The sequence below is a fragment of the Cupressus sempervirens genome, chromosome 7 (genome assembly GCF_028749045.1).
Source record: "Cupressus sempervirens isolate cs-2001-9-10 chromosome 7, ASM2874904v1, whole genome shotgun sequence".
Lineage (NCBI taxonomy): Eukaryota > Viridiplantae > Streptophyta > Pinopsida > Cupressales > Cupressaceae > Cupressus > Cupressus sempervirens.
The window spans coordinates 749,482,520-749,506,346 of NC_143124.1; the positions used below are offsets into that span (position 1 = coordinate 749,482,520).

Below are 23,827 nucleotides of genomic sequence, written 5' to 3' on the forward strand. Positions count from 1 at the left end.
AAAAACACCTGTCAACAATTCAAACCCATAGGCCAAGCAACTTTTGACAGTCCAAAATCTCATTTAAATGATCAAAGATGGTATATAGAAAACACAGACAATCAAGTTGGATCCCAATGGTTGAAACAAGTTATGGTACAGAATTATTATGTGTGAGTGTTGCACTCTTATCATGTCTATCTGCATCGTTGCAACTTCCAACAACAGAAACATATTGGTCTCCTAGTTCACAGAGCTATGATTCCCGTTTGATTCCTATTGATGGAGTCCCCAAAACTAAAAGCCATCAGTGTCATTTGCCCCAATCTCTCAAGTATTTCGGAGGGATTCAATCTTGAGCATTGCCAATTTTCAGTTCTAAAAAAAATTGGCCAATTTATCTATTACACTGTAATCTTGAGAAAGAGAGATCCGTTCCATTTTAGCTAAGTAAGATTCAGAAACAGAGCACAGTAAACTTTATGAATAAAGAATCTCAATGATCACAAACAATGGAACTGACTGAAAAAATGCAATTAAAAGAACCAGTCATAAACTTATTTTCTTCAGTACAACGCGGAAAAGAGCAATATATGAAGGGAAAGAAAAGAGTAAAGGGACGGAAGGAACAATGGCAGGTATAAGCTGCATGAATCCCATAGCCCCATAGTGAATTATTAGTTAATAAACTCCTGCTTGTTTGAAAAGAAGAAAAAATTGAAGCTCTGGCTAAGAAATTTCACTACAAACATTCTACAATTATATCTATAATAATATAACAGAATCTTCATAGAATACTCAATGATAACTGTAGAAATGGCTCTGTAAAATGATGCCATGAAAGACTTTATTTAGCAAGATTGTGAGATGCCACACAAGTTGCAGACCATCATTCACCTAACAAAATCAATTAACTAGGATTCAAAAGTCAGACGGCACTATAATGTACAACTCTGTGCTCTGGAGAAGAAATTGAGAATGTCGAGGAGAAAACATTCTTCAAAGGAAATGCCAAGATTGTTCGAGAATGTTCGATCTGGGTTGCAGCAAAGCTTCCAGAATTCTTAATGAAGCCTTTTAAATTTTATGATATTAGAAATTTTATATTTTATTCAAAGGAAAAAAAATTCTCCTTACTCAAACCAATGAAAAATTTTTAAACTCATATTTTTAATTATTAAAAATAAACATTAATTATTAACTATTATGTTTTTATGCAATGAAATTTAAACATTGTTTTTATTGGTTGCTTGATTTAATCAAATAACAAAATTTGCACTATACGGATGCATAAGTTACCTGCCATACACAGGAACTAATAATCAAAAAAGTGTTGAATTCACATATTCAACTAAGAATTGTATCACAGATATCACAGATATAGACTATTCATTCCTATGTTCAGATGAGCTCGCATAGATATGTGACCAAAGCCAGGGAATCATGGGTATAAAAAAAAATTGATTGGTGGAAGAAATCCTACATGGGTATCAAGGTTGCGCTTTCCCTCCGACAGTAGGAACTGGAAGAACATCTTGAACAACTTGTACAAAGGTAGCAATTTTATATGTGAAAAATCCCACTAGCATTGGTATTAGATCCAGATGAAAAAACCCATATTCTGGCACAAGGATCCTGTCATTAATAACAAAAAATCCATTTGTAAGTAGCGTCTACAATAACAAATTAAGATTTGGAAAAAATAATTAAATCAAGAAAAACTTAAAACAAAAATATAGTTCATTTATTTAGCATATTTTGTGGAGTTGTCTATTCAGTCATCAGAATCTAAATCTTATCAAAGAGGGATTTAATTTCTTTTTCTTAAACTCCTCTTGGTAAGATTTAAATTCTGATAGCTAGATAGACACTGGTCATTTTACTCACCCATTCCAACGATTATACATCATGACCAAGATCACAGGAACCAATAGCCTCGGCTGCCCTAGAACTCCTCTGCAGATAGCAGGATAGCTTGTCAAGGCATAGTTAATAATAGTTCCTCATTATAAAATAAACACAAAGTAAATCATTTTCTTCTTTTATTAAGATCTAATCACCATTATTCATACCATATACAGATTTACAATATTCTATCATTCCATAAAAGGTTCAAAATATCAAACTCAGCTAAAAATTGGCAGCCCAAAAGTTCAACTTGGAGAAAAAGTAAGCAAATAAAATAAAAAACTTAGATACCCATTATCATGTTACATAATGCATGAGAAGCAGAAAGAATGAATTTAGAGAACGCCAGTCTATTTTGATAATAGGAGCATTACTGGGAATCAGGGTCGGCTTGAGAAACAAAAACTGTAGATGCAATTCTATTTCTTGGTGTTTAATGAAAAAATTTAAAACTAAAGACACTGAAAAATTGACTGTCTTCCCAACCAATGCAACTTGAAACTTTCTGCTTTTCGGAATAGAGAGGGAATTTGGGAATGGCAGTGATGTAGGGGACTCCCCTTATTGTTTCAATTTCTCAGATAGTTTGAAAAGAGTAACATCTTTTCTTATATAACTATAAACTTAGAATCTGATTGTATTTATATGTTCATGTGTATGTGTACATGGACATGTACTTATATACATATATGGATGTGCAAATATTATAAGGACTCGTAAGGATATATTGTAAATACTAAATATAACACAATGCATGAGTAGCCTGGTGTTATGACTGGTTTAAAGCAGAAAGCAGCTTTTCATAATCAGTCTTCTAATTCATAACAAAGAACCCATATTTATGTCTTCTTTTGCTTCTAAAAGAATCAGATTACATAGTGAGTCTTTATTGGCTTTATAAGCTAAGTACCAGTTCAGGTTCAGGGAAGGATGCGGGTATGCGAACCCGGTACGTGTGTACGTGAAAACTCTATTTAGGTGTTTGGGTATGTATTGGTATGTGGGTGCGTGCATGTGTGCATTATATATATATATACACAGTGGGAGTCCCTTGTCATCATTAAATAATGTACACTTTTTCAGGTATGCACCTGGTATAGGTGTCTGTGGGTACTTGATATGGCTTATTCAAATATTTTTCAAATATCAATTGGCTTTTTATATATCTTTGGCATTTGGCTTTGATCAATGATCAAGTATTATACTATGAAATGATTTAGCTTTACAACTCTGTATATTTCTCTCTACATCACTGTCATTCTGTATATATATAATAGACACACATGTACACACACACATACCCACATACCAATACATACCCAAACCCCTACATCACTGCCATTCCCAAATTCCCTCTCTATTCCAAAAAGCAGAAAGTAAAAATTGTTTCTGTTGCTTTTAGTCAATTTTTCAGTGTCTTTAGTTTTTCCCAAGTTTTTTTCTGAGGGCTTAGCGAGTTTTTGCTGAGAGAGAGTATTCCTCTATGATTAAGATCGAGGAGGGCTCTAAATTGTTCACATTGTAAGTATCTGTTTCAGACTATATGAACTCTAAATGGATGTTTAAAGATCTAGGAAATTTGACTATTGGAATTCAATGACTGATTTTACTGTTTAATGGCCAAATTCACAATATTCACAATACGCTAGAGCCTAGAACTTGCAATTATCCATTGAAAAGTCTAATTAGTGTAGTATTTTTCTAGATAATTGTACAGGTTTTTTCCAACAAATGGATTTGAGATTTTTGTTAATCATTGATCAATTTTTTATATTATAATTAAATAGATGATTTGTCGGATTTTGAGGCCTGTAACCACAGAGTTTGTTGCTTCACCCATGCTGCAGTCACATCATTATGTTTATGTAGAACATAATGCATATATTAATAAACATGTCGAAGGGCAGGAAAACATGTTTGGTAGGAAGATGAAACATGCTTGGAAGGAAGGTTATTCAGTATAAGTGGAAAAAGGAAATACAGAAACTTCAAAGGTTGACACATCTGATAAGTATGTTAGGAAAATTGTCCATAGCAGAATTGGTATGAAGCTTACAAGATATTTCAGATATGTAAATTCATACAAATTAAATAATAAATACAAATTTTGCTTCCGCCTAGGACTTTATACATCTGATATATATCATAGGCCTAATACTAACTCTGAAACATGTGATGATAAAGGAGTTGTCTTCAACTATATCTGCAACACACACAGAGACATATAATATATCTGTCCCAAAACCTGTCCCTTGTTGTGAAAACTCAGAGACACATTGACATGAATTCCTACAATGATAACCATTTCTAATAGTTGGTTTTACTTTTTATTCCCAATATAGCACAAATGACAATATAAAAGACAAGAGATCTATTATGAAAACAATCTACATGATAAAAGAGACGTCATGTATAAATCTATTATCAGCTATAGAGAATAGAAACAGTTGAATGATGGTATAGCCCTGAAGTTAAGTGGAAAAATACAGAGCCAAATTTCTAGGCATTGCTTCCTTTGTGTCTATGCCCTGGAATTAATGTTGTGTAACTTTAGTCTATAATGCCACAAGGAAGATTGTAGTGATTTGCAAGCTGGCAAAAAACACCTGCCAACAATTCAAACCCAACGTTCATAGGCCAAGCAATTTTTGACAATCCAAAATTTCATTCAAATGATCAAAGATGGTATATAGAAAACATACAATCCTACTGTGCCTTTTGGAATAGAGAGGAAATTTGTCATAATAGGAGTTCCTTGTCATTATTGTCGAGCCATTGATTAAGTTGGTTGCCGATTTAAAGAAGTATTACAAATTGAGTCTAAATCTACATGAAAGATAGACAAATGAGTAATCTTTGAGTTAATTTAGTTATAACTGTAGGATGACTGTTGCTTCCCAAGATGAGTACAAGTGTGTGAACATATGACTACACTTTCTTTAAAAGTGTTATTTATTTTGAAAATTTCACCAAGGTGATGCAATAGTCTCTGCTTGCATCTAGTCATTCCACACAAGAGTGCACAATCTAGTCAGATTACCCATAATTAGAAGTTGGTCTAAGGTTGTATGGTCAGATGAATTATGTAGGGCATCGCACTAGGATGTAGATGGCATTTAGATGTTGGCTCCTTCGTCTATACCCTCATGAAGGATAGGACCACTTCCAGTTGGAAGATGTGCAAGGGGATGCTAGTCTACAGTTGGAGAAAAAGCACTTGGGTGATGCTCCCTCTCTTGCAAATGAAAGGTATGTAAGTAATTTGAAAGAAAAGCAACATTTATTTCTTGGTTGAAATGTTGAATATCGCTTCATTGTATCAAATATAATTTCATTTTTATGTTGCTCATGTGATATAAAAGAAGTTTAGAAAAAAAAAATAGAATTCTTGTGATTATTTAACACGTGATCTTTTTTTCTCAGGTAAAACCCTAGCATTTTTCGAAGTTCAGTAGATAGAAGTTGTTACAATAGTTGACACCCTTGTTGACAATTTATTTTTCAGATTGGAAGCATCAAATAACATTTCTAAACAGATATTCTAAAAGAGATGGAAAGCATCATAAATGATATTTGGCAGAAAAAGAACTTGCTGGGAAATCATCTAAAAAAGTTTCTGGAAAATCCTAAATAAGAAGGCAATGAATTATAACTAGAATGGGTAACCTAAAACATTCAAACACTAAAAAACGTAAAGAAAGAGAGAATGCAAACATAAGAGATTTGGTTGAGTAAGAATCACCTTGCAGCCCCCTTAACACCTTGCTTCCCATAAGAATCCACACTGTTTCCCAGCATGCGGATGTATGCAAGGGATCCAAGAAATCCAACACCAAAACTGCTCAGAAGACGAGACGATTCTATAGTCAAAATAGAATTTGAATTCAACAATTCTTGACAAACCATGTCAAATATTCCCACTTAGCATCAGATACTTATTCAACTGACCCTTACAGATCAATACATAGCTACCTTGAGAACATAAGTGTCCTAGAGAAGTAAATTCTAATATAACATTAACTTAAGTAAGCTAAAAACCTACATGAGAATCAAAGGATAAGTGTATTTGTGCCTCATTCTAAAATAACAAGGTACATGAATACAAGAAAAGCATTGCTCAGATTAAGTTATACTAACTGTATTGAATCTCATTTAAGCACTTTTTTGGCTCCTGCTAAATAATCTATAAAATGTTGTCAGGAAAATTCGACTCCGAATTGGGAAAAAATGCCCTTCTCTGTTAAATAGTTCTATATTTTAGGAAAGTGTGTCCCATTTATGTCCCTAAAGAAAAGCCTTTTGGTCTAAGAACAACTAGAATCAAATTGCAATTGGAATAAAGTCTAAACTTGAAATAGCTGATTCTTGTATGGAGCGGACTGAAAACGATGCAAATTTTTGGAGGAACTTTTCTTATCATTGTTCTACTAATCTTTCTCATATTTTAATATTTGCTAAATGGTTTCAGTATTTCTCATTGGGGTCTCACCAGGCATGGAGATATACATACCTTGAGTTAATAACTTCTTAAAGAAGACAACAGTACGTTTTTCATATCTAGAAAACATAAGGGCAATTATATTTGAGTTGCATCCCAATTAGTCAATGATTCACAAACACAAAAAATTATTATTTTTATTTGCAAGATTTGATTCTGGATTTGACTGTGATATATCTAGAATTAGAGATATAAAATTTTATGTTAAAAAGACATGATAGTATTTCTTTACCTAGTAGCAACTTCTGGAGAATATGATACATAAGCACTCACGGTACCAAGGCCACCCAAGGCAACAGTGATAAGCTGTAACCTTTTTTTCAACTGTAACAATTAGAATTACATTAATATTAAGATAATATGAATTAATGAATTTTCCAGTTAATTATCTAACTTGACAGAAATAAGATTAAATATATTCATATACCTGAATATACTGTTCCCTTGATTGAGCAGCAACCACAGCAGGGTCTTCCCGGTTACTATTGATGTTGCGCAGTAATATACCCTGAAAACAAAATAACATTACTAGCTGGAACAAAGCAAGAAGTCAAGGGTACAGACCCCACAAGCAAGAATATGGTTTAAATTTTCAACAAGAAACTCCCTGGTGCAATACCATGCATCAAAGATCTCCTCACTAGTAGCATAAGAAAGTAAAACTAGAGGCTAACAAACTGCCTAACATCAGAGAGTAAATAACACAAATTAGAGGACAACTATACACATTTGCGCAAAATCAATACCTCCATAGAGATGTAATTGTGATCAACAATTTTGCCCAATTCTTGCACACAGCTGACACTTGTTCCAACGAACACTATTGAATCTAAGACCAAAATCCATCATAGACCATTGTATTGAAAAACTAAAGCTTTTTGCACTATGGGACATTCCTTTGGATTGGATCTTTTGCAAAACAGGAAAATCCTCCTTAGGCTTGGACACATCATGCCTGTTGAAGCCTAACTCCGTTGATCTCTGATGCAACTTAAACAGCTGGAATATAACCCATACCCTAAAGAGCCAATTTCCTGGTTACCACAAACAGAACAGGCCTTGCTCACTTCCCATTAACTCCCTTAGCTAGCATCTCCTTGATTAACAAGTTGGCCTTGAGTTCATGTCTACCTTTGTAAAAATTTCCAGTCCCAAGCCAAAACAAAAATGCAAATCCGATTCCAAGTCATAAATAATGCCTACTTCATTATCTAAAAGTTTGTAGAAGCTTTTTCAAGCAATTATCCTCTCCATGTATGATTGCCTTCACGTTTGAATGGGGAGTTCATGGTTGAGCCAAGGCAGAGGCACTAGAGTGCTACGAAGTGTGTGCTCTAATACATGAAGGTCACAATTCTGTATGAGTTATGGAGATGACAGAGAATTGATTTTTCATGGCTTTGTGGATTCAAACTGGGAAAGTGATGCTAGTGCTAGGAAGAGCACTTAGGGTTTTGTTTCAGCTCAGTCTCAAGCATGATATCCTAGTTCAGTGGAAAAGAAGGTGGCAATGGCATTGAGTTTAGAGATTCAGTACATGGCAATCTCTTGTACTACTTGTGAGGCTATCTAGCTTTGTGAGTTGATAGCATAATAAATTATCATATGTTGGAGCTAACAGTTTTGTACTGTGAAAATCAAAGTTGCATTAGGCTCATTGAGAATCAAAATTTTCATAATTTCTCTAAATATAGAGACATTTGGTATGATTTTCTCAGAGACAATGTCAAGACAGAAAAATGGTACTTAGAGTATGTGCTCTCAAATTTTTAGGTTGCATATATTTTGGCAAAGCCCTTGGCTAAGGTAAGTTTGAGCTGCTACGGGAGAAACTTGGAGTGGCATAAAACAATTTCCTTGCAAAGAGAAAGTGTTGGGAGTTTTTACCTTGTGTTGCTTGGCTGGTATTCTCATAGACTCAGTGATGGCTCAGCAGTCACAGCAAAAAATCCTAACTTGTGCATAGCAAAGACATAAATGAGGAGAGGATACAGCACTAGTCTCATTTGAGAAAAGCACCCAATTATGTAGGAGAGGAACCATATATGCAACCTGCACGCATGTTGCAGCCGCATCCCCTTCCAAAATTAGAATGTTATACCAGATTTAAAAATCTAAATATAGACTTATTTCAGATTTAGCTATGCACCATCTTTAGGTAGAGTTCTATTTCACCGAAAGTTTAAAAGTGCATAAGTTGGGAAACTTTCAGTTTTGTAAGTCCTTTGACTGATGCTAGCGACGGTGCACTTCAATAGACAGTTGGATTAGGATTTTGCTTTGTCTTATTTGGGAACCCATAGTGATGGGCTATTTTATTTTTTATTTTTTATTTTTTTCACTAATCTTCTTCATCGGTAAGAGAAAGGTAAAGATGTGACTGATTTATTCATTCCCATTTTGACGAATTGCAGTGTATTTCTTTTCAAATTCAATGAGAAGAAAATTGCAAGTTTGGAATTACAATGCTATACATTTGCTGTTGATATTTTCAGCAGTAAGAGTTTGTAGATTGGCATATTTAGAGATTATTGTTTTGATTGAGTTTTTGTGTTTTAAGCTACCTAGTTTTAGGGTTGATGTTTCTAAAAGCAGAAAATGTTTTCCACAGTCTGAAAATTAAGAATGAGTAGACACAAGAGATGCTCAATTTTACATTTACACTGTTAGGTGAATGTTTTTCAAGAATATGGGAGTTGCTTCATCCACTAAAAGCTATCATCTGTTGGTGGGTTGGGGTGGGGGAGAGTGTTAAGGCCCTCACTCTTCAAGTGAAGGATAGGCTTCAATATCACCTTCCTTATACTTCCACCAAGTTGAGTTGAGGAGGCTGTTAGAGTGTGGGAAACCTATTCTGCTGGACCCCTTTGAGTTGCAAAAATTTTCAATACACCATTCAGTTATGTGAAATTTTAAGCCACAACTTGCCTGGGTGAATGTGTACTTGTATCCTACACATGACATTGGTTAGGTCCCAGCCCAGTGATAACTTGTACTTTAAAGGGTGTGGATAACTTGTACTTTGAAGGGCGTGTCTATAAGGAGCCTCCACTATCTTACATACAGACTCTCATGCAGTCTCTCAATTTTCATCTTATAATTAGTGAGTTTTCTTTGGTGTCTTTTGACGCCACTACTATGTTAATGTTTTCTTGCATTGCTTACATGGGGTTTTTCTCTGATCAATTATGGACTTGAGTCAATAATATAACAGCTTGAAGTATTGACTTGACTAGATCATTCAAAATATATAAAGGTTTGTTAAGCCTAGTTTTACTGCATGAATATAGCATGGAATTGATCAGTTTCACCATGTAAAAATCAGGCATCAGAAAATTTGAAAACTTTTAATGCAATATCAGATTAAACAATAAGAACCACCTGAAAAATCATCTATTGATAACTTCAACTTAAAGAAAACTGAGTTCAGTTTCTGACAGATAGTATCCTTTTGTCTCTGAATAAAGATAAGCTTGTGCAGTCAAAAAGAAACAGGAAGCTGTTCACATACAGTGCCCCCTGTTGTAGCCTTGCTAGCCCGTTTCCATCTCTCCTGCTCACGTGTTGATGGTGCAGCTTGCCATCTAGGTTTGTCAGCCCTGATGGCCTGAGAACAATAACGAGAAGCATATAGAAATGCTGTGCAGGATAAATCATTAAATTAAAACTTTATCTTCAACTTGATTTACAAGACAGATGTAAAAAATACCTCATCAGTAGGAATGCCAAGCCTAGCTGCTTCTACTTGGTGCTCTAAAACTGGTACTGAAGGTTTCATTAGTTCCTCACTTAAGTCTACCTCAAGGCTGTCCATCAAAAGTAAAAAATATTTCTTGATTTTCAAATAGAAAAACAGATTGTACGAAAAATCCAGACACGGCATGGAAATAAAAATCAAGGACTATAAGAACCTGCCAAGCGACATAGCTCTATTAAGGCTCAGAAAACCTGCTTCCTGTTTCTGTAAAAGATAAAATGTTAAATCCAAAGTCATTTTTCAGTTAATGAGATATAAGCATACTCAACAAGCTTGCAGGACCTAAATTCTGGTGGCACCCACTTCAAAGTTACACACATACATAGATAACAGATATCCGCTTCAACTACCAATCAACAAATTCATAAATATTAAATATTAGTGAGGACGGTTAAATATCTATGTTGGCTTTTAAAGTGCAAAGGAGGTAACTGTATACAATATATTATATAACATTGACAAAGTGGTTTTGGCACGTTGCAAGATTAGAACATGGTAACCATGTTTGTTAAAGAAAGGAAATATAAGAGGTTCAAAAAAACATCAAAAAGTGGGGAAACATAATTTTCATGTAATATAATTGTATGGCAAAAGAACAATAAAAATCACCCCAAAAAAGGGAAAAACATGTTATGTATTTTCCAATGTAGGTCAACATTGATATTTGTGACTGACAAAAAGAGACTGCACGTTTCAAAAGTATTGCTAATGAAGTCACAGACCAAGCCTATGCCATATAATTACCATTCAATTGATGGCTGCCATATGAGTCACACTGGAAAGATAATTTTATGCAATTTATAGCCAAAATGCTTCTTTAAGAATCCTTTTTTCATAACAGGTTCATTATTTGAGGGAAAAGAACTTTGAATTAGAGTCCCAAAAGAAATATGAAGGTATAGGTACATTCCCCAACCAGATAATAACAACCAATTTCCGGGGGCAAAAATGCATAGGATTAGTGCACTGATCAGAATTTGCATTAAACAATAAAGTCCAAGCATTTTTCCCTGTTCCAAAAATTTCCACTCCTGCATCCTTTCACATTTACATACCAAAAGGGTCCCAAATTAGAATACTCTATCTAATAGTTACGAATCCTGTTAGAAATTGTGCAGCTGCTCTTTATTTTCATTGTTTGAAATCATCATTTAATTTCATAGCTACAAGTAATGAATTGTTGGCAACTTGGCACTATCAAGGGGAAGTTTATAGCTCTTCGTTGTGCAGCAGCTGTTTGTAATTTTATTTCATTTATTTTTAATTCCTTGAAATTTAAAGTTACAAATAATCCAAAGGATTGTTGTATGAAGATGATAGGAACACTCATCAGAGTTTGATCCATGTATAAATCAGTGCATAGAAAATGGTGGCCTATAACACTGACAGACATGTACTGAGGTTTGTTGATGTTTGTAGCTGCAGGAGATATCCTAATTACTTGCATGGTGCTCTTTCACATAGACGTGTTTGGAAATATGAAAAGACATGCAAAATGCAAAGAGATATGAGTTTGGAAATATGAAGAGACTTGAATTTGAAAAATGAAGAAACTTTCATTTATGATATGAAGAGTCTCTCAATTCAAGATATATATGATTGCTTTGTGTGATAATTATTGTATTCAGTTAGAAGCATTGTACTCAGACCTCTATTCTTTAAGAAAAAGATATTTTTGGTGTGGCTGGGTTTTTCCCCTCAAGTTGGAGGGTTTTCCCAGGATAAATTGTTGCGTCTCAATGTTCTTTGTTTTGTTTATTTATTTCTGGGAAAAATATTAACACAGTATCAGAGAGGGTTAGATAACAGAAAATATGGGAGTTTCTCTTTAGTTTGTGTATCTGTTATAGATTGCACTGAGTATTTTGTAGGCAATCTGTATGTGTTGAAATCAGTGGTAGCAGCATGATAGATCCTACTATGTTGATCGTCTCTGCAATTTCTGGTTTCAATTTGATGTCTTCTATGTCCTATTTAAGTTCCTCATAATGCTGCTGAGAGAAGTCTGCTCTCCTATCACTTTTGTAAAGAGTTTCATGTTCATTTGAAGTCTTGTTCATTCTCCTTCAATTCTGTTCAAAGTTCGAACATTATATATTGGCCACATATATTTATGGTCTCATGTACTGCTAGTAACAGGTTCATTCTCATTATTTCATCTGTTTTTCTAGTTTCCACGTAAATGATGATTTGGTGTCATCTCTATTGGATCTACATGTTTCAAATATGGTGAGTTTGTTGCTGGCTTGACTTCGTTCCTTTTTCCTTCTGTTGGTCTTCCTTTCTCTGTCAGTTTTGTTTTTATGACACCACTTTGATAATGTCAGTTCATATGTAGATGTGGTTTTTCTCTCATGACAGAATCACCTTTTGGCTGTATTGTGAGTAATGGTAGCCTATTGATTGAATGTCTTTCCATATAAGATTATTCACTTCAAAAACTCGGCATTTTTTGTTACTTGGTGTAGCTTTTCATATCAAGCATGTCACTTTTCTTGCAATCAAAAGGTTGACGGTATTGTAAATGTTTTGTATTTTTAGCTCTGTGCATGAGCAACTTTCTAAAAATATTAACTCTGTGTGTGGGCAGCTTTTAAATGTTTTTTGTTTAGCTCTATATATGAGCAGCCTATAAATGTTTTTTTTAGCTCAGTGTACGTGGGATGTTTCTGAAGCTTTTGATAAGCATTATACATTTGATTGGCTCCCTCCAACACCAATCATTTTTACCATATTACCCACTGCATGATTACTCGCTCTTTATTCATGCATCTCTATGTTATGAACACATTCAATTTATCAAATGCTATGATCATCATATGAATGCTGGTTTGCATTTACTGTCCAATGTTGTTAAAAGAGGTTATTATGTATTAATCTGTATTTGTGTGTGTGCTAAGTGTAGAACCAGAATCAGTATGCAAAGAACATTAACAAATAAAGTAAACATTCACAAACCAAAAACTAAATTCACATATATGCTTAAACAAAGGAAGAAAACAAGAAGTGCAAACCTCACAAGAAAAAGCACTCCATGCTTTCTTGATTCTGTAGATGTGTCCTTTTGCTGTGGATGTATGCTCAAGATGCTCAAAAGCTGCTTCAATGGAGATGGGTAATGGCAAATTGGTAGCTTTGTGAGCTCTCAATTTGGCATTATAAGGGTATGGTTGATGGCTTTGGTTCTCAAAATAGCATGGTAACTTTAGCTCAAAGATTGTTGATGAAATGGCTTGGGATGGAATTCAATTTATAGGCTAAGGGGTAGAGAGATGGAGGGCTTAGATGCAAGGATGGATGAAGGCTTAAGGAGGGCTAAGATGCACTCAAAGGGGAGCACATGGATTGTGCTTGTTTAGCACCAATGGGAAGGTGACACTTGTCACAAGGAGGATGAGTGTGAGAGGGTAGGGTAAAGGGTTGGTTAAAATCATGATGAGTGGGGTTGAGTATGTAAGAGGGATGTAAGAGGAATGAGTGTGGAAGAGGGAAGAGTGTGAAAGATGGGTGTAAGAGTCATGAGTGGGCTTGTAAGAGTCTTTATGTTTTGTAAGAGCACTCATGACTTAGTGGTTGGTTTTTTTGAGGGGAGACTTTGGTTTGGATTAGGAAAGTCTTAAACTTGTTTAAGGAATGTGACAACATTAGGGGGTGGATTAGGCTTGGGTTTAGGATTAGCTTAGGGATGTTAGAGATGTGCAAGTGGATGGCATTAATGAGGGTGGGTGAGTTAGTGGCTAAGCTTGGTTAGTATGGGTGGATGGGGTGGATTAGGCTAAATGGAGGATTAGAGATAGGTTAGGGGTTTTTGAATTTGAGGATTTCATTTATCAAATAGATTTATTTAATAAATGGGGATTTTTGGAATTAGAATAGGATTTAATTGATAAATAATAGATTATTTGATTTATCAATTAGGACTATAGATGATTAATTAAATTAATCAACTAGGGGATGACAAAGGATTAATTAAATAGAAATTTAATTAATAATGCCCTTTTTAGATAACTAAATAGGATTACTAAAATAGTGTAATCAAATTTAGGTGTCTACACTAAGATTCATTTTGAGGAAGATAAGACAACAAAGAGATAAGTATTCTATGATTATACATTTGAATATTGATCGTGAAACTTTGTTATATCACTATAGTGTATGCTTTTAGCATTGATCTCTACATTTCTCTTCATGATAGGTTGATTCTATGAATTATTATTAATCTCTCTTGATTGCAGGACAGATCAAAAAGAAATGGGATGATGAGAGATAACACATGCAAAGTCATGCAGAATGTAGAAATGAATATGGGGATGCTGTTTGCGGTCATGGAACTGAATTGGTGATATATATCTTCAGTAAAGAGGAAGATCGTTTACAAGTTATTATCATGATTAGTTTCTTTGAAGAGGAAGAAATGATATTTGGAGGGAGACTATTTGACTGCAGAAATCAGATTCAGAGGGAGATTGTGTGACAAAGGGAGAATGCCTAATTCTTTGCAAGCTTGTATGGAAGTGTGACTGCTAAAGCTCTCTATTTGGTCAACTTGGAATCAGCTCTCTTATTGTGATAATCAGAGAGAATGTTGCTCCTGCTAAGAGGGAGTCTTTGCTGAGAGAGAATCTTGGTTATTCTTATACATGTTGTTAATGATCTCTCTGCAAGAGAAGTTCGAGGTGAAATCCCTTGTTCCACCCTCTGTGAGTAGGTACAGTGGATCCACCCTCTGCAAGTAGGTACGGTGGAGATGCAATCTTCTCTAAGAGAAGTCTGAGTTGGAAGCCCTTATTTGTGAATTGGTATGGTAGATCCACCCTCTGTGAGTAGGCATAGTGGAAGTCATGTGTGAGACTCCATGACTTAGTTTTTCTGTTTATTCACCCTCTGGGAGTAGCCATGGTGAATATCATGCTGAGATGTTTATATCATCATGAGAAAATCTGTGATAAAGCTTTGTTGTTGACACGCATGGGTGTAGCCATTGTATTGTCAAGAGGTTATGAAATCTGCAAATGATATCTCCTTTGCTAACAGGGAGTTGTAAAGTTTCTACAAATTTTATGTGATCAGACTTTGATAATAACTTCTATATTGTTTGTTGAAGATGATCTTCCTTCTATCTGAACTTGGAGAAGAGATGCCAATATCAATTGTTATTCTGAAATGTTTTTGTCTCAGCAAGTATTCGAGTTTAGACAGAATTGCTTAAAGGAGCAGACTTGATCTATTCATGTGTCCTTCAACTACATTCCCATCCTATATAAATATGCAACCAAAGGGCATTTCTCTCTAAGAGACATGTCCCTATCTAGGTCGACCCTGATCAGTTTTCCTAGAATCGGCGCTCAAAAACAATATCATTAGTTAGTGTTTATCGTAACTAATTAAAGACAAGTTTAGACTCATCTAATTAACCCAAGGGAGATGCTGATACCTTACTAAGACAAGGTAATCATATATATAGCCTATCACAAGAAAGGCATAGAATTATTACTCTAATCCGTACAATCTTTACTGTCAGACCAGCATGATTGAGAAGTTACAGAATTAACACTCCCTCTTAACTTAATAATCATACTAAGGGATAACATATCTAGCATCATCAATTAAGATGAATAAGCATAGATTGATACTCTATATCTAGCTGAACCTTCAGAGTATGTGGTGTCATGAACACACGATACTATGCCATATTACTAAACCTGTGATATGACATATCACTGATACTAGTGATAACAGTATTGCAAAGAATACAATATATAGGATAAATCTAGAGAATAATTAAATTCTTCATTTATCCAAGTTGTGACTCATAGGTACTGGTATTCCTATATCACAACATGATCTTGAATTAAGATCTACTAGAACACAGGATAAACTCAGGGAAATAATAAAATTCTTCCTTTATCCAAATTGTGACTCATAGGCATAACAATGTCTACATCACAATGTTATCTTGAACTCATCTAGATCTTACAATAGATCTCTACTATTTAGCACATTATCTAAGAGATCGTCATCTCTCATAATCTCTTTTAGACAAGTGTTCGTTATCTCAGAGATCGTCACCTCTTAGATAATGAAAACAAATGGTGGAGCCCATAACAATCAATAGCCTAACAATAAAATCATTTTATTAATAATTTAAAGAATACAAATGTATTACAATTCAACCATACCAAGTCTTTTCCTGAAGTGATCTATCTTCACTCGAGAGAGAGGCTTGGTAAGAATATATGTTGTCTAATTTGCCGTGCAAATGTATTATAATTTTACAGTATTCATGTCTACCATATCTCTTACATAATGGTAAGGAATTTCAATATGCTTGGACCTATCATGAAAAAATGGATTCACAAAAAGCTTGATTGAACTCTCATTATCACAATGAATAATCGTAGGATTCATGGCTTTACCAAATAATCCCACAAGTAACTTTCTAAGCCAAACTGCTTCCCGAGAGGCCATCACTTCTACAATGTATTCGGCTTCTGTGGAACTTTGTGCTACTGAAGACTACTTTCTGCATATCCATGATATTATTGTTGAACCTAAACTAAAGTAGCATCCTGAAGTGCTTTTCCTGTCAATAACACTTCCAACCCAATCTGAGTCTGTGTATCCATGTAGGTCCAATTCAACTTTCTCATACTTGAGCCCAAAGTTAAGAGTTCTTTGTAAGTATCTCATGATGTGTTTGACTACAACTAGGTGAATCTCTTTTGGCTCACACAAACTAACTTAATGCATTAACAGCATAGCAAATATTAGGTTTTGTATTTACCAAGTACATAAAGGACCTAATCATCTGTCTGTAAAGAGTAGAATTTATGGAAGGTGATTCTACTGCTGCTTCCTTAAGTTTATGTAAATTAGTCTGCATGGGAGAAGACATAGGCCTGCAGTTCCACGTTCCAAATCTCTTCAAGATGTCTAATGTATACTTTCCTTGATTAAGTATGATGTTGTCAGAATTCTGCCACACTTCCAGTCCTAAGAAGTAATGCAGAAGTCCTAAATCTTTCATCTCAAATTCTCTGATTAGATCTTTCTTGCATTGAGCTATGAGATGATCATCACCTGTTATTAGTAAATCATCAACATACAGTATCAAAATTACCATATCATCTTTCTCCCTTTTATAATATAGATTTGGATCAGCTTCAATCTTGGAGAATCCTAAGCTGGTGAGATACTTATCAATTCTTTCATACCATGCCTTTGGAGCATGTTTAAGCCCATAAAGAGCTTTTTTGAGCCTGCAAACAAAATTTTTAGGGTTATGAGTTTCAAATCCTTCCAAATATACCTCTTTTGTAATCTTTCCATTCAGAAATGTTGTTTTTACCTCCATCTAATGTACTTTCCATCAATTTGATGTTGCAATAGCTACGACTGCTCTGACAGAAGTGTATCTGGCAACAGGAGCAAAGGTTTCTTCATAATCAATCCAATCTTTCTAAGAGAATCCCCTAGCTACGAATCTGACTTTATATTTTTCAATGCTACTGTCAACAACATGCTTGATTTTAAATATCCACTTAGAAGAAACAATAAATTTTCTTTCAAGTCTTGGAACAATTTCCCAAACATCATTATTCATAATGGATTGGTATTCTTCTGTCATGGCATCCTTCCAAGCTATATGTTTAATAGCATCTGAAACATTAGTTAGTTCTGATTTAGACAAATCACTCATGTTTGTTGCATAACTAGAAAATTTTTTGAGTCTTTGCTTTCTCTGGAGGTTCCAGATAGTGCAACAAAGTCTTGTGCTTCCTCTACTGTCTTAATGGCCCAAAGTGGTATTTTCTTTGAATTTTGAGTTTCCTCAAGATTGAGATTTTGAATTTCATCTTCAATTTCTTCAATGTTCTCCCTCTGAGACTCAAATTCAGTATTTTCTTCAGAACTAGGTAAGGGAAAGGGATCTCCAGAACTTAGGGCTCTTTTGAATGCTAAATCTTCTTCAAAGATTACATCCCTACTAAGTTCAATATTTTTCTGCCCAAGTATGAAAATCCTATATGCTTTAGATATTTCACTACACCCTACAAAAATACCTTTCCTCCTAGAGGATTCTAACTTAGTTCTCTTTTCTTTTGGAACATGTTTATATACTGGGCACCCAAAAATCGTAAGATGACTTATATTAGGTTTAACCTTAGTAAAGACTTCTTCAAGAGTTTTATCTCTAAGGTAGAAGTGAGGAATTCTGTTTTGAATATAGAGAGCAGTACAAGAGGCTTCTGCCCAAAGATAATATTCTAGATTTTGATCAAATATCATAGCTCTTGCAACTTCTATAATTGTCCTATTCTTCCTTTCTACTACCCCATTTTGTTATGGGTTATAAGGAACGGTATACTCCCTCTTAATTCCTATTTTTTTACAAAACTATTTAAACAAATTTGAGGTATATTCCCCTCCATTATCAATCGTAAGAGTTTTAATTTTATGTCCTGATAAGTTTTCAATTAAGGTTTTAAATTCTTTAAATCTCTTAAAGATTTTTTCTGATTCTTTACATTTTAAGAAGTAAATCCAAGTTTTTCTAGACAAGTCATCTATAAAAAGTATATAGTATCAAAATCCTCCAAGAGAAGGAACAAATATAGGTCCACATAAATCTGAGTGGATTAATTCCAAAACATTGTTAGTTTTTCTAGTGCTATCATGAAAAGGACTTTTGGTGTTCTTACCCAGAGCGCATCCTTTGCATATGCTTGAGTGATCTTTATTCAGTTTAGGTAAACTAGTAACCATCTGCTCCATAGTTGATAAGGTTTTGAAATTTAGATGTCCTAACCTTCTGTGCCATATTTTGTTTATATCAACAGCTTCATGAATTAAGGCTTGAATAGGTTGACAAGATTATGTATTTAGATCATGCAAGTATCCCTTTCTTTTACCAATCAACTTTGCTTTCTTAAATGAGTTCTTAAACCAGGTCATTACTTTACTGTCCATGAATGCAACATTATGTCCATCATCTTCAAGGGTTGCAACCGAGATTAGATTCCTTTTTATTCATGGTACATAGAGTACTCCTTTGAGTTGTAAAGCACTAACCGTATTTAGTTTCAAGGTGCAATTTTCAATTCCTTTGAGGGAATGTGTTGAATTATCACCGATGGTGACTTCGCCATTAACTTCTTTTGATATAGAGTCTAGTGCTTCTTTGTATCCTGTAATATGTCAAGATGATCCACTATCAATCACCCATGCCTCACTTGAGACTTCATTTGATAGTGCCGAATACAATACATGATTCTTAGGATCATAGTTATCTTCTTTCCTAGTAATGTTTGTACAATTTTTCTCAGGGCAATTAGATTTGTAGTGTCCAAACTTTTCACATTTGATTTTATTTTGGATAGATCTTTCTTAGGTTTGTCATTCTTTTGATTACCCTTCTTCTTCTTGAAGTGCTTCTTCTTACATTTATAGGAATTTGTGTTGAGAATATAAAGTTCTTCGTCTTTAGTTTTCAACTTTCCCCCTTTCTTAAGTTTTTTGGATTCTTCCTAAAGACAATCTCCCTTAAGTCTATTGAAGTCAGGAAGATTGTCTCTAGTACTTACTCCTTGTGCGAATGTTTCCCATGAATCTGGTAATCCATCTATAGCCATCAATGTTAGTTCTTTGTCATCAATTACGGTTCCTATACTTGCAAGTTCATCTCTTAGACTGGCAACTCTTAGGAAGTAAGAATTCATCGATTCTCCCTTCTTTATCTGTATATGATTTAGTTGTCTTTTTAATGCGAGGACTCTAGTTACATTGTTAACCTCATATGCATTCATTATATTAAATGTTGTTTGATGTTTCGTTAGCATGGGTACTATTTCATTTTTTACTTCATCTAATATGATCTACATAGCTTTCTTGTTTCCTTTACTCTAGATAGTTTTATTAGGTTCGGTATCAGGTAACTTGGATGCTTTATCAACAAGTTGTTTCACATCATTTTCTTCAAGAATCATCATGATCCTGAATTTCCAAGCATCGAAGTGTTCTTTCCCATCAAACCTGTCCTTGAGTCTAATTGTGTATGCCATTGAAGATAGAAGACTGATGCTAGATATATTAAGTCTGATCGTTTAATATGTAGAGCCTAGGTTCAACTACCAAAGCTCTGATACCATGTAAAGTTTCTGCAAATTTTATGTGATCAGACTTTGATAATAACTTCTCTATTGTTTGCTGAAGATGATCTTCCTTCTATCTGAACTTGGAGAAGAGGTGTCAATATCAATTGTTATTCTGAAATGTTTTTGTCTCAGCAAGTATTCGAGTTTAGACAGAATTGCTTAAAGGAGCAGACTTGATCTATTTGTGTGGACTTTAACTACATTCCCATCCTATATAAATATGCAACCAAAGGGCATGTCTCTCTAAGATACATGTCCCTATCTAGGTCAGCCCTGATTAGTTTTTCCAGAATCGGCACTCAAGGAACAATATCATTATTTAGTGTTTATCCTAACTACTTAAAGACAAGTTTAGACTTATCTAATTAACCCAAGGGAGACGCCGATACCTTACTAAGACAAGGCAATCATATATATAGCCTATCACAAGAAAAGCATAGAATTATTGCTCTGATCCATACAATATGTACTGTGAGACCAGCATGACTGAGAAGTTACAGAATTAACAGGAGTGTTGATGTTTGTAGCTGCAAGAGACATCCTAATTACTTGCATGGTGCTCTTTCGCATACATGTGTTTGGAAATATGAAAAGACATGCAACATGCAAAGAGACACACGTTTGAAAATATGAAGAGACTTGCATTTGGAAATAAAGAGATTTTCGGTCATGATATGAAGTCTCTCAATTAAATATATATATATATATGATTGCATTGTGTGATAAGTATTGTATTCAGTTAGAAGCATTGTACTCAGACCTATATTCTTTAATAAAACAGATATATTTTTTGTTGTGGCTGGGTTTTTCCCCTCATGTTGGAGGATTTTCCCGACATAAATTGTTGTCTTTTGTAAATCAGTGTTCTTATTTTGTTTATCGTTGTTTATCTTTATTTCTAGGCAAAACATTAACAAGGTTGAGGTATGGTGATTCTGTAGTCCATTACAGCATGGCTCATATCTATACATCTTAAGAAAGCAGTCCATGCTCACTGCACACTTCATCATGACCCCTATTGACAATCTTAAGCATACAGTCCAAGCCCATCCCATACTGCATTGTAATCTGTGTTCAGAAATATTAGAGATATGGTCCAAGCTTACCCTACACAACAGTGTGATCAATTTTCAGAAAGTTTACAACACTGTCCAAGTTCACAGTGACGGTTTACCCACACATAAAGGTGGCCCATCGAGGGTTACCTAGAAAGAGAAATGCAAAACTGAAAATACATATGATGAAATTCAACTATAACTTCCAGTAATTGACAGCAATGCAACACAAAGACAAATTCTCAGTCATACCAAAGCAACATTGCCTTCCACCATAATGCAATAAGAAAGACCAAATCAAATGAAGCACAGCTATAAAAAATGTGCAAAGAAGACGCTACTTTTGATTTTAAGATCAAATCTGGAAAAAGAAAAGCCTGAAAATTAAGATGATGATGAGATGAGCTCAATGTTTTTTAGAACGAAGCAGTTCAAAGGACTAATTAAATTATGTTTACTTGTTTAAAAGATTGCTTCCCTTAGTGTCTAGTTTTATTAAAAAATAAACTTAAGATTGAATGTCCCAGGGGATGAATTTCATGTCCTAGAGTGTGAAAACAAATATCTGATTGTGCCTAAAATCATTGTATAGGAATCAAATGAAAAGCGAATGGGTCTAACCTTGTCCTTCATTTAATTAGCACAACATAAAAATTCTTTGCTCTAAAAGTATCTTAAGGAGGATCTATCTTCCTATCTGATACTTCATGTGAGTTCATACTTACTTTTGAATTTGCAATCATGATCTCAATTTGAGGCTTATTACCTCGTGCAGGTATGTGACATTTTTCTCTAGGTGGCTTGCTGCCAAAAGTATCTTAGGGAGAATATATCTTCCTATTTGATAGTTCATGTAAGTTCATTGCCAAGTTTGAATTCGTAATCATGATATTCAGGTTGAGGCTAACTACATTGTGCAAGTAATGATTTTCTTTATGATGCTAATTATGTTGCGTCGATAGGTGACAACTTTCTTTTTAGGAACTACCTTGTACGAGTAGATAATGATTTTCTTTTTTAGGCTAGTGACCATATGCATGTAGGAAATGATTTATTTCTCAAGCCAAAGTCCATAGAAATAGTTGTAAACAAGAAAGCATGTGAGAAGTAATGAAATCAAAGCCTTACACTCGCTTCTACAACTGAAGTAGGCGGTCTAGCAAGATCTCATCTACAAGTGAGCCAGGTCGTAAGGTAGAAACCTCAACAAACAAATTTTAGTAATTTACAAGGTAAATACATATCTTCCGTGTGAGCTTCCACAACTAGGTCTCATACTTCAAATTGGCATTTTGCTTGAACGTGACCTAAATCCTTTACATTTACCATATGATGTAATGCTCCAGCTGTACTTTTTATAGGCGATATTCGTACCATATCAGAGATTTTTAAGCAGGCCCTTCTTTGAAATCTTACGAAGCAACAGAAAGAATAATTCTCAGACAAACAAAAAGAAGTCGCCATCTAACAGACCAAAAACAAAACAGAAAAATAATTAGATGAAGCCAAATTTACGAGAAGAATATCAGATTGGATGATGGCAAAACTTTTAAAGCTTCCCTAACAGAGTCCCAAGCTCGAAAAGTGGAACACATGATGATAAGTTTCTGAAATTTTGAAGCACCCAACTTGCTGAGTGTGGTGTAAACAGCTTATAACACTGAGTGCAAATCGCAGACGAACTCAACCTAAAAAATACCCAAAGATTGAAGAAAAAAACACAGAGAATTTTAACCAATGAAAAACTGATGTTTACAAGAAATAGTTCGATACCCAAACCCACAAAACACAATGGAGCATAAGACATTCAATTGTATTTTAAATGTTCAATTAACTATTACCCTTTGGGGATCTTCGAGCTGAGGAATCTCTGGAGTAGCTGTCTGGACAAAAGCCAACCATTCCTTGTTCCAAATGAAATCATCTCTAGTGGTGATTGGATCAGAATTATCTCCTCCCCAATATTTTCTGGGTTCGGTATACGTTGGAGGACCTCCATACTCCCCTGGCCCATCTCCTTTAGACCATTTCGATGTCTTCAGGTTACGTGGTTTAATGAATTTTATAGCAGGTTCATTTGCATTTCGGTCTCCGCTGCTGGAATCCAAATTCAGATCGCTAACAGCTCTAACTACATATTTCGAAGATGGAGTTTTCGTGTAGATTGTTCCTACAGAAGAATGGACAATTGTATCTCCATATCCGACAGGAGTAGCGCTCCTCAACATCATTTGGGGAGCTTATGAAATGTGCATACCAAACATTTTTTTTTTAAGATGTATAGATGGTTAAAAGATCATTCTATCCTTTTTAATAATCAAATTGGGAGACGCTCCGTGCATGTTAACCGTTCAATTTTAAATCAACAATTTTCCTTTCGTAAAGCAATTTTCATGATACTGGACAATGGATATGGTTATGTCAGTTTGATTTCTGTTATAATATTGTTTTTATTTTTAACTTAACTATCATTTAT

General features: G+C 34.6%; 1 protein-coding gene across 1 annotated transcript; it reads right to left on the reverse strand.

The window, feature by feature from the left end:
• Positions 1 to 1,199: 1,199 nt before the first annotated feature.
• On the reverse strand, positions 1,200 to 23,602 carry LOC149549436 (ATP synthase protein I-like protein). Its single transcript, XM_089792810.1, has 9 exons — positions 23,193 to 23,602; positions 10,297 to 10,346; positions 10,095 to 10,191; positions 9,897 to 9,992; positions 6,813 to 6,893; positions 6,618 to 6,709; positions 5,630 to 5,725; positions 1,867 to 1,935; positions 1,200 to 1,614 (listed from the first exon to the last, which is right to left on the reverse strand). Exons 1-9 carry the CDS (start codon positions 23,580 to 23,582, stop codon positions 1,470 to 1,472), a joined length of 1,116 nt encoding a protein of 371 aa, XP_089648936.1. The 5' UTR covers positions 23,583 to 23,602; the 3' UTR covers positions 1,200 to 1,469.
• Between the last annotated feature and the right edge of the window lie 225 nt (positions 23,603 to 23,827).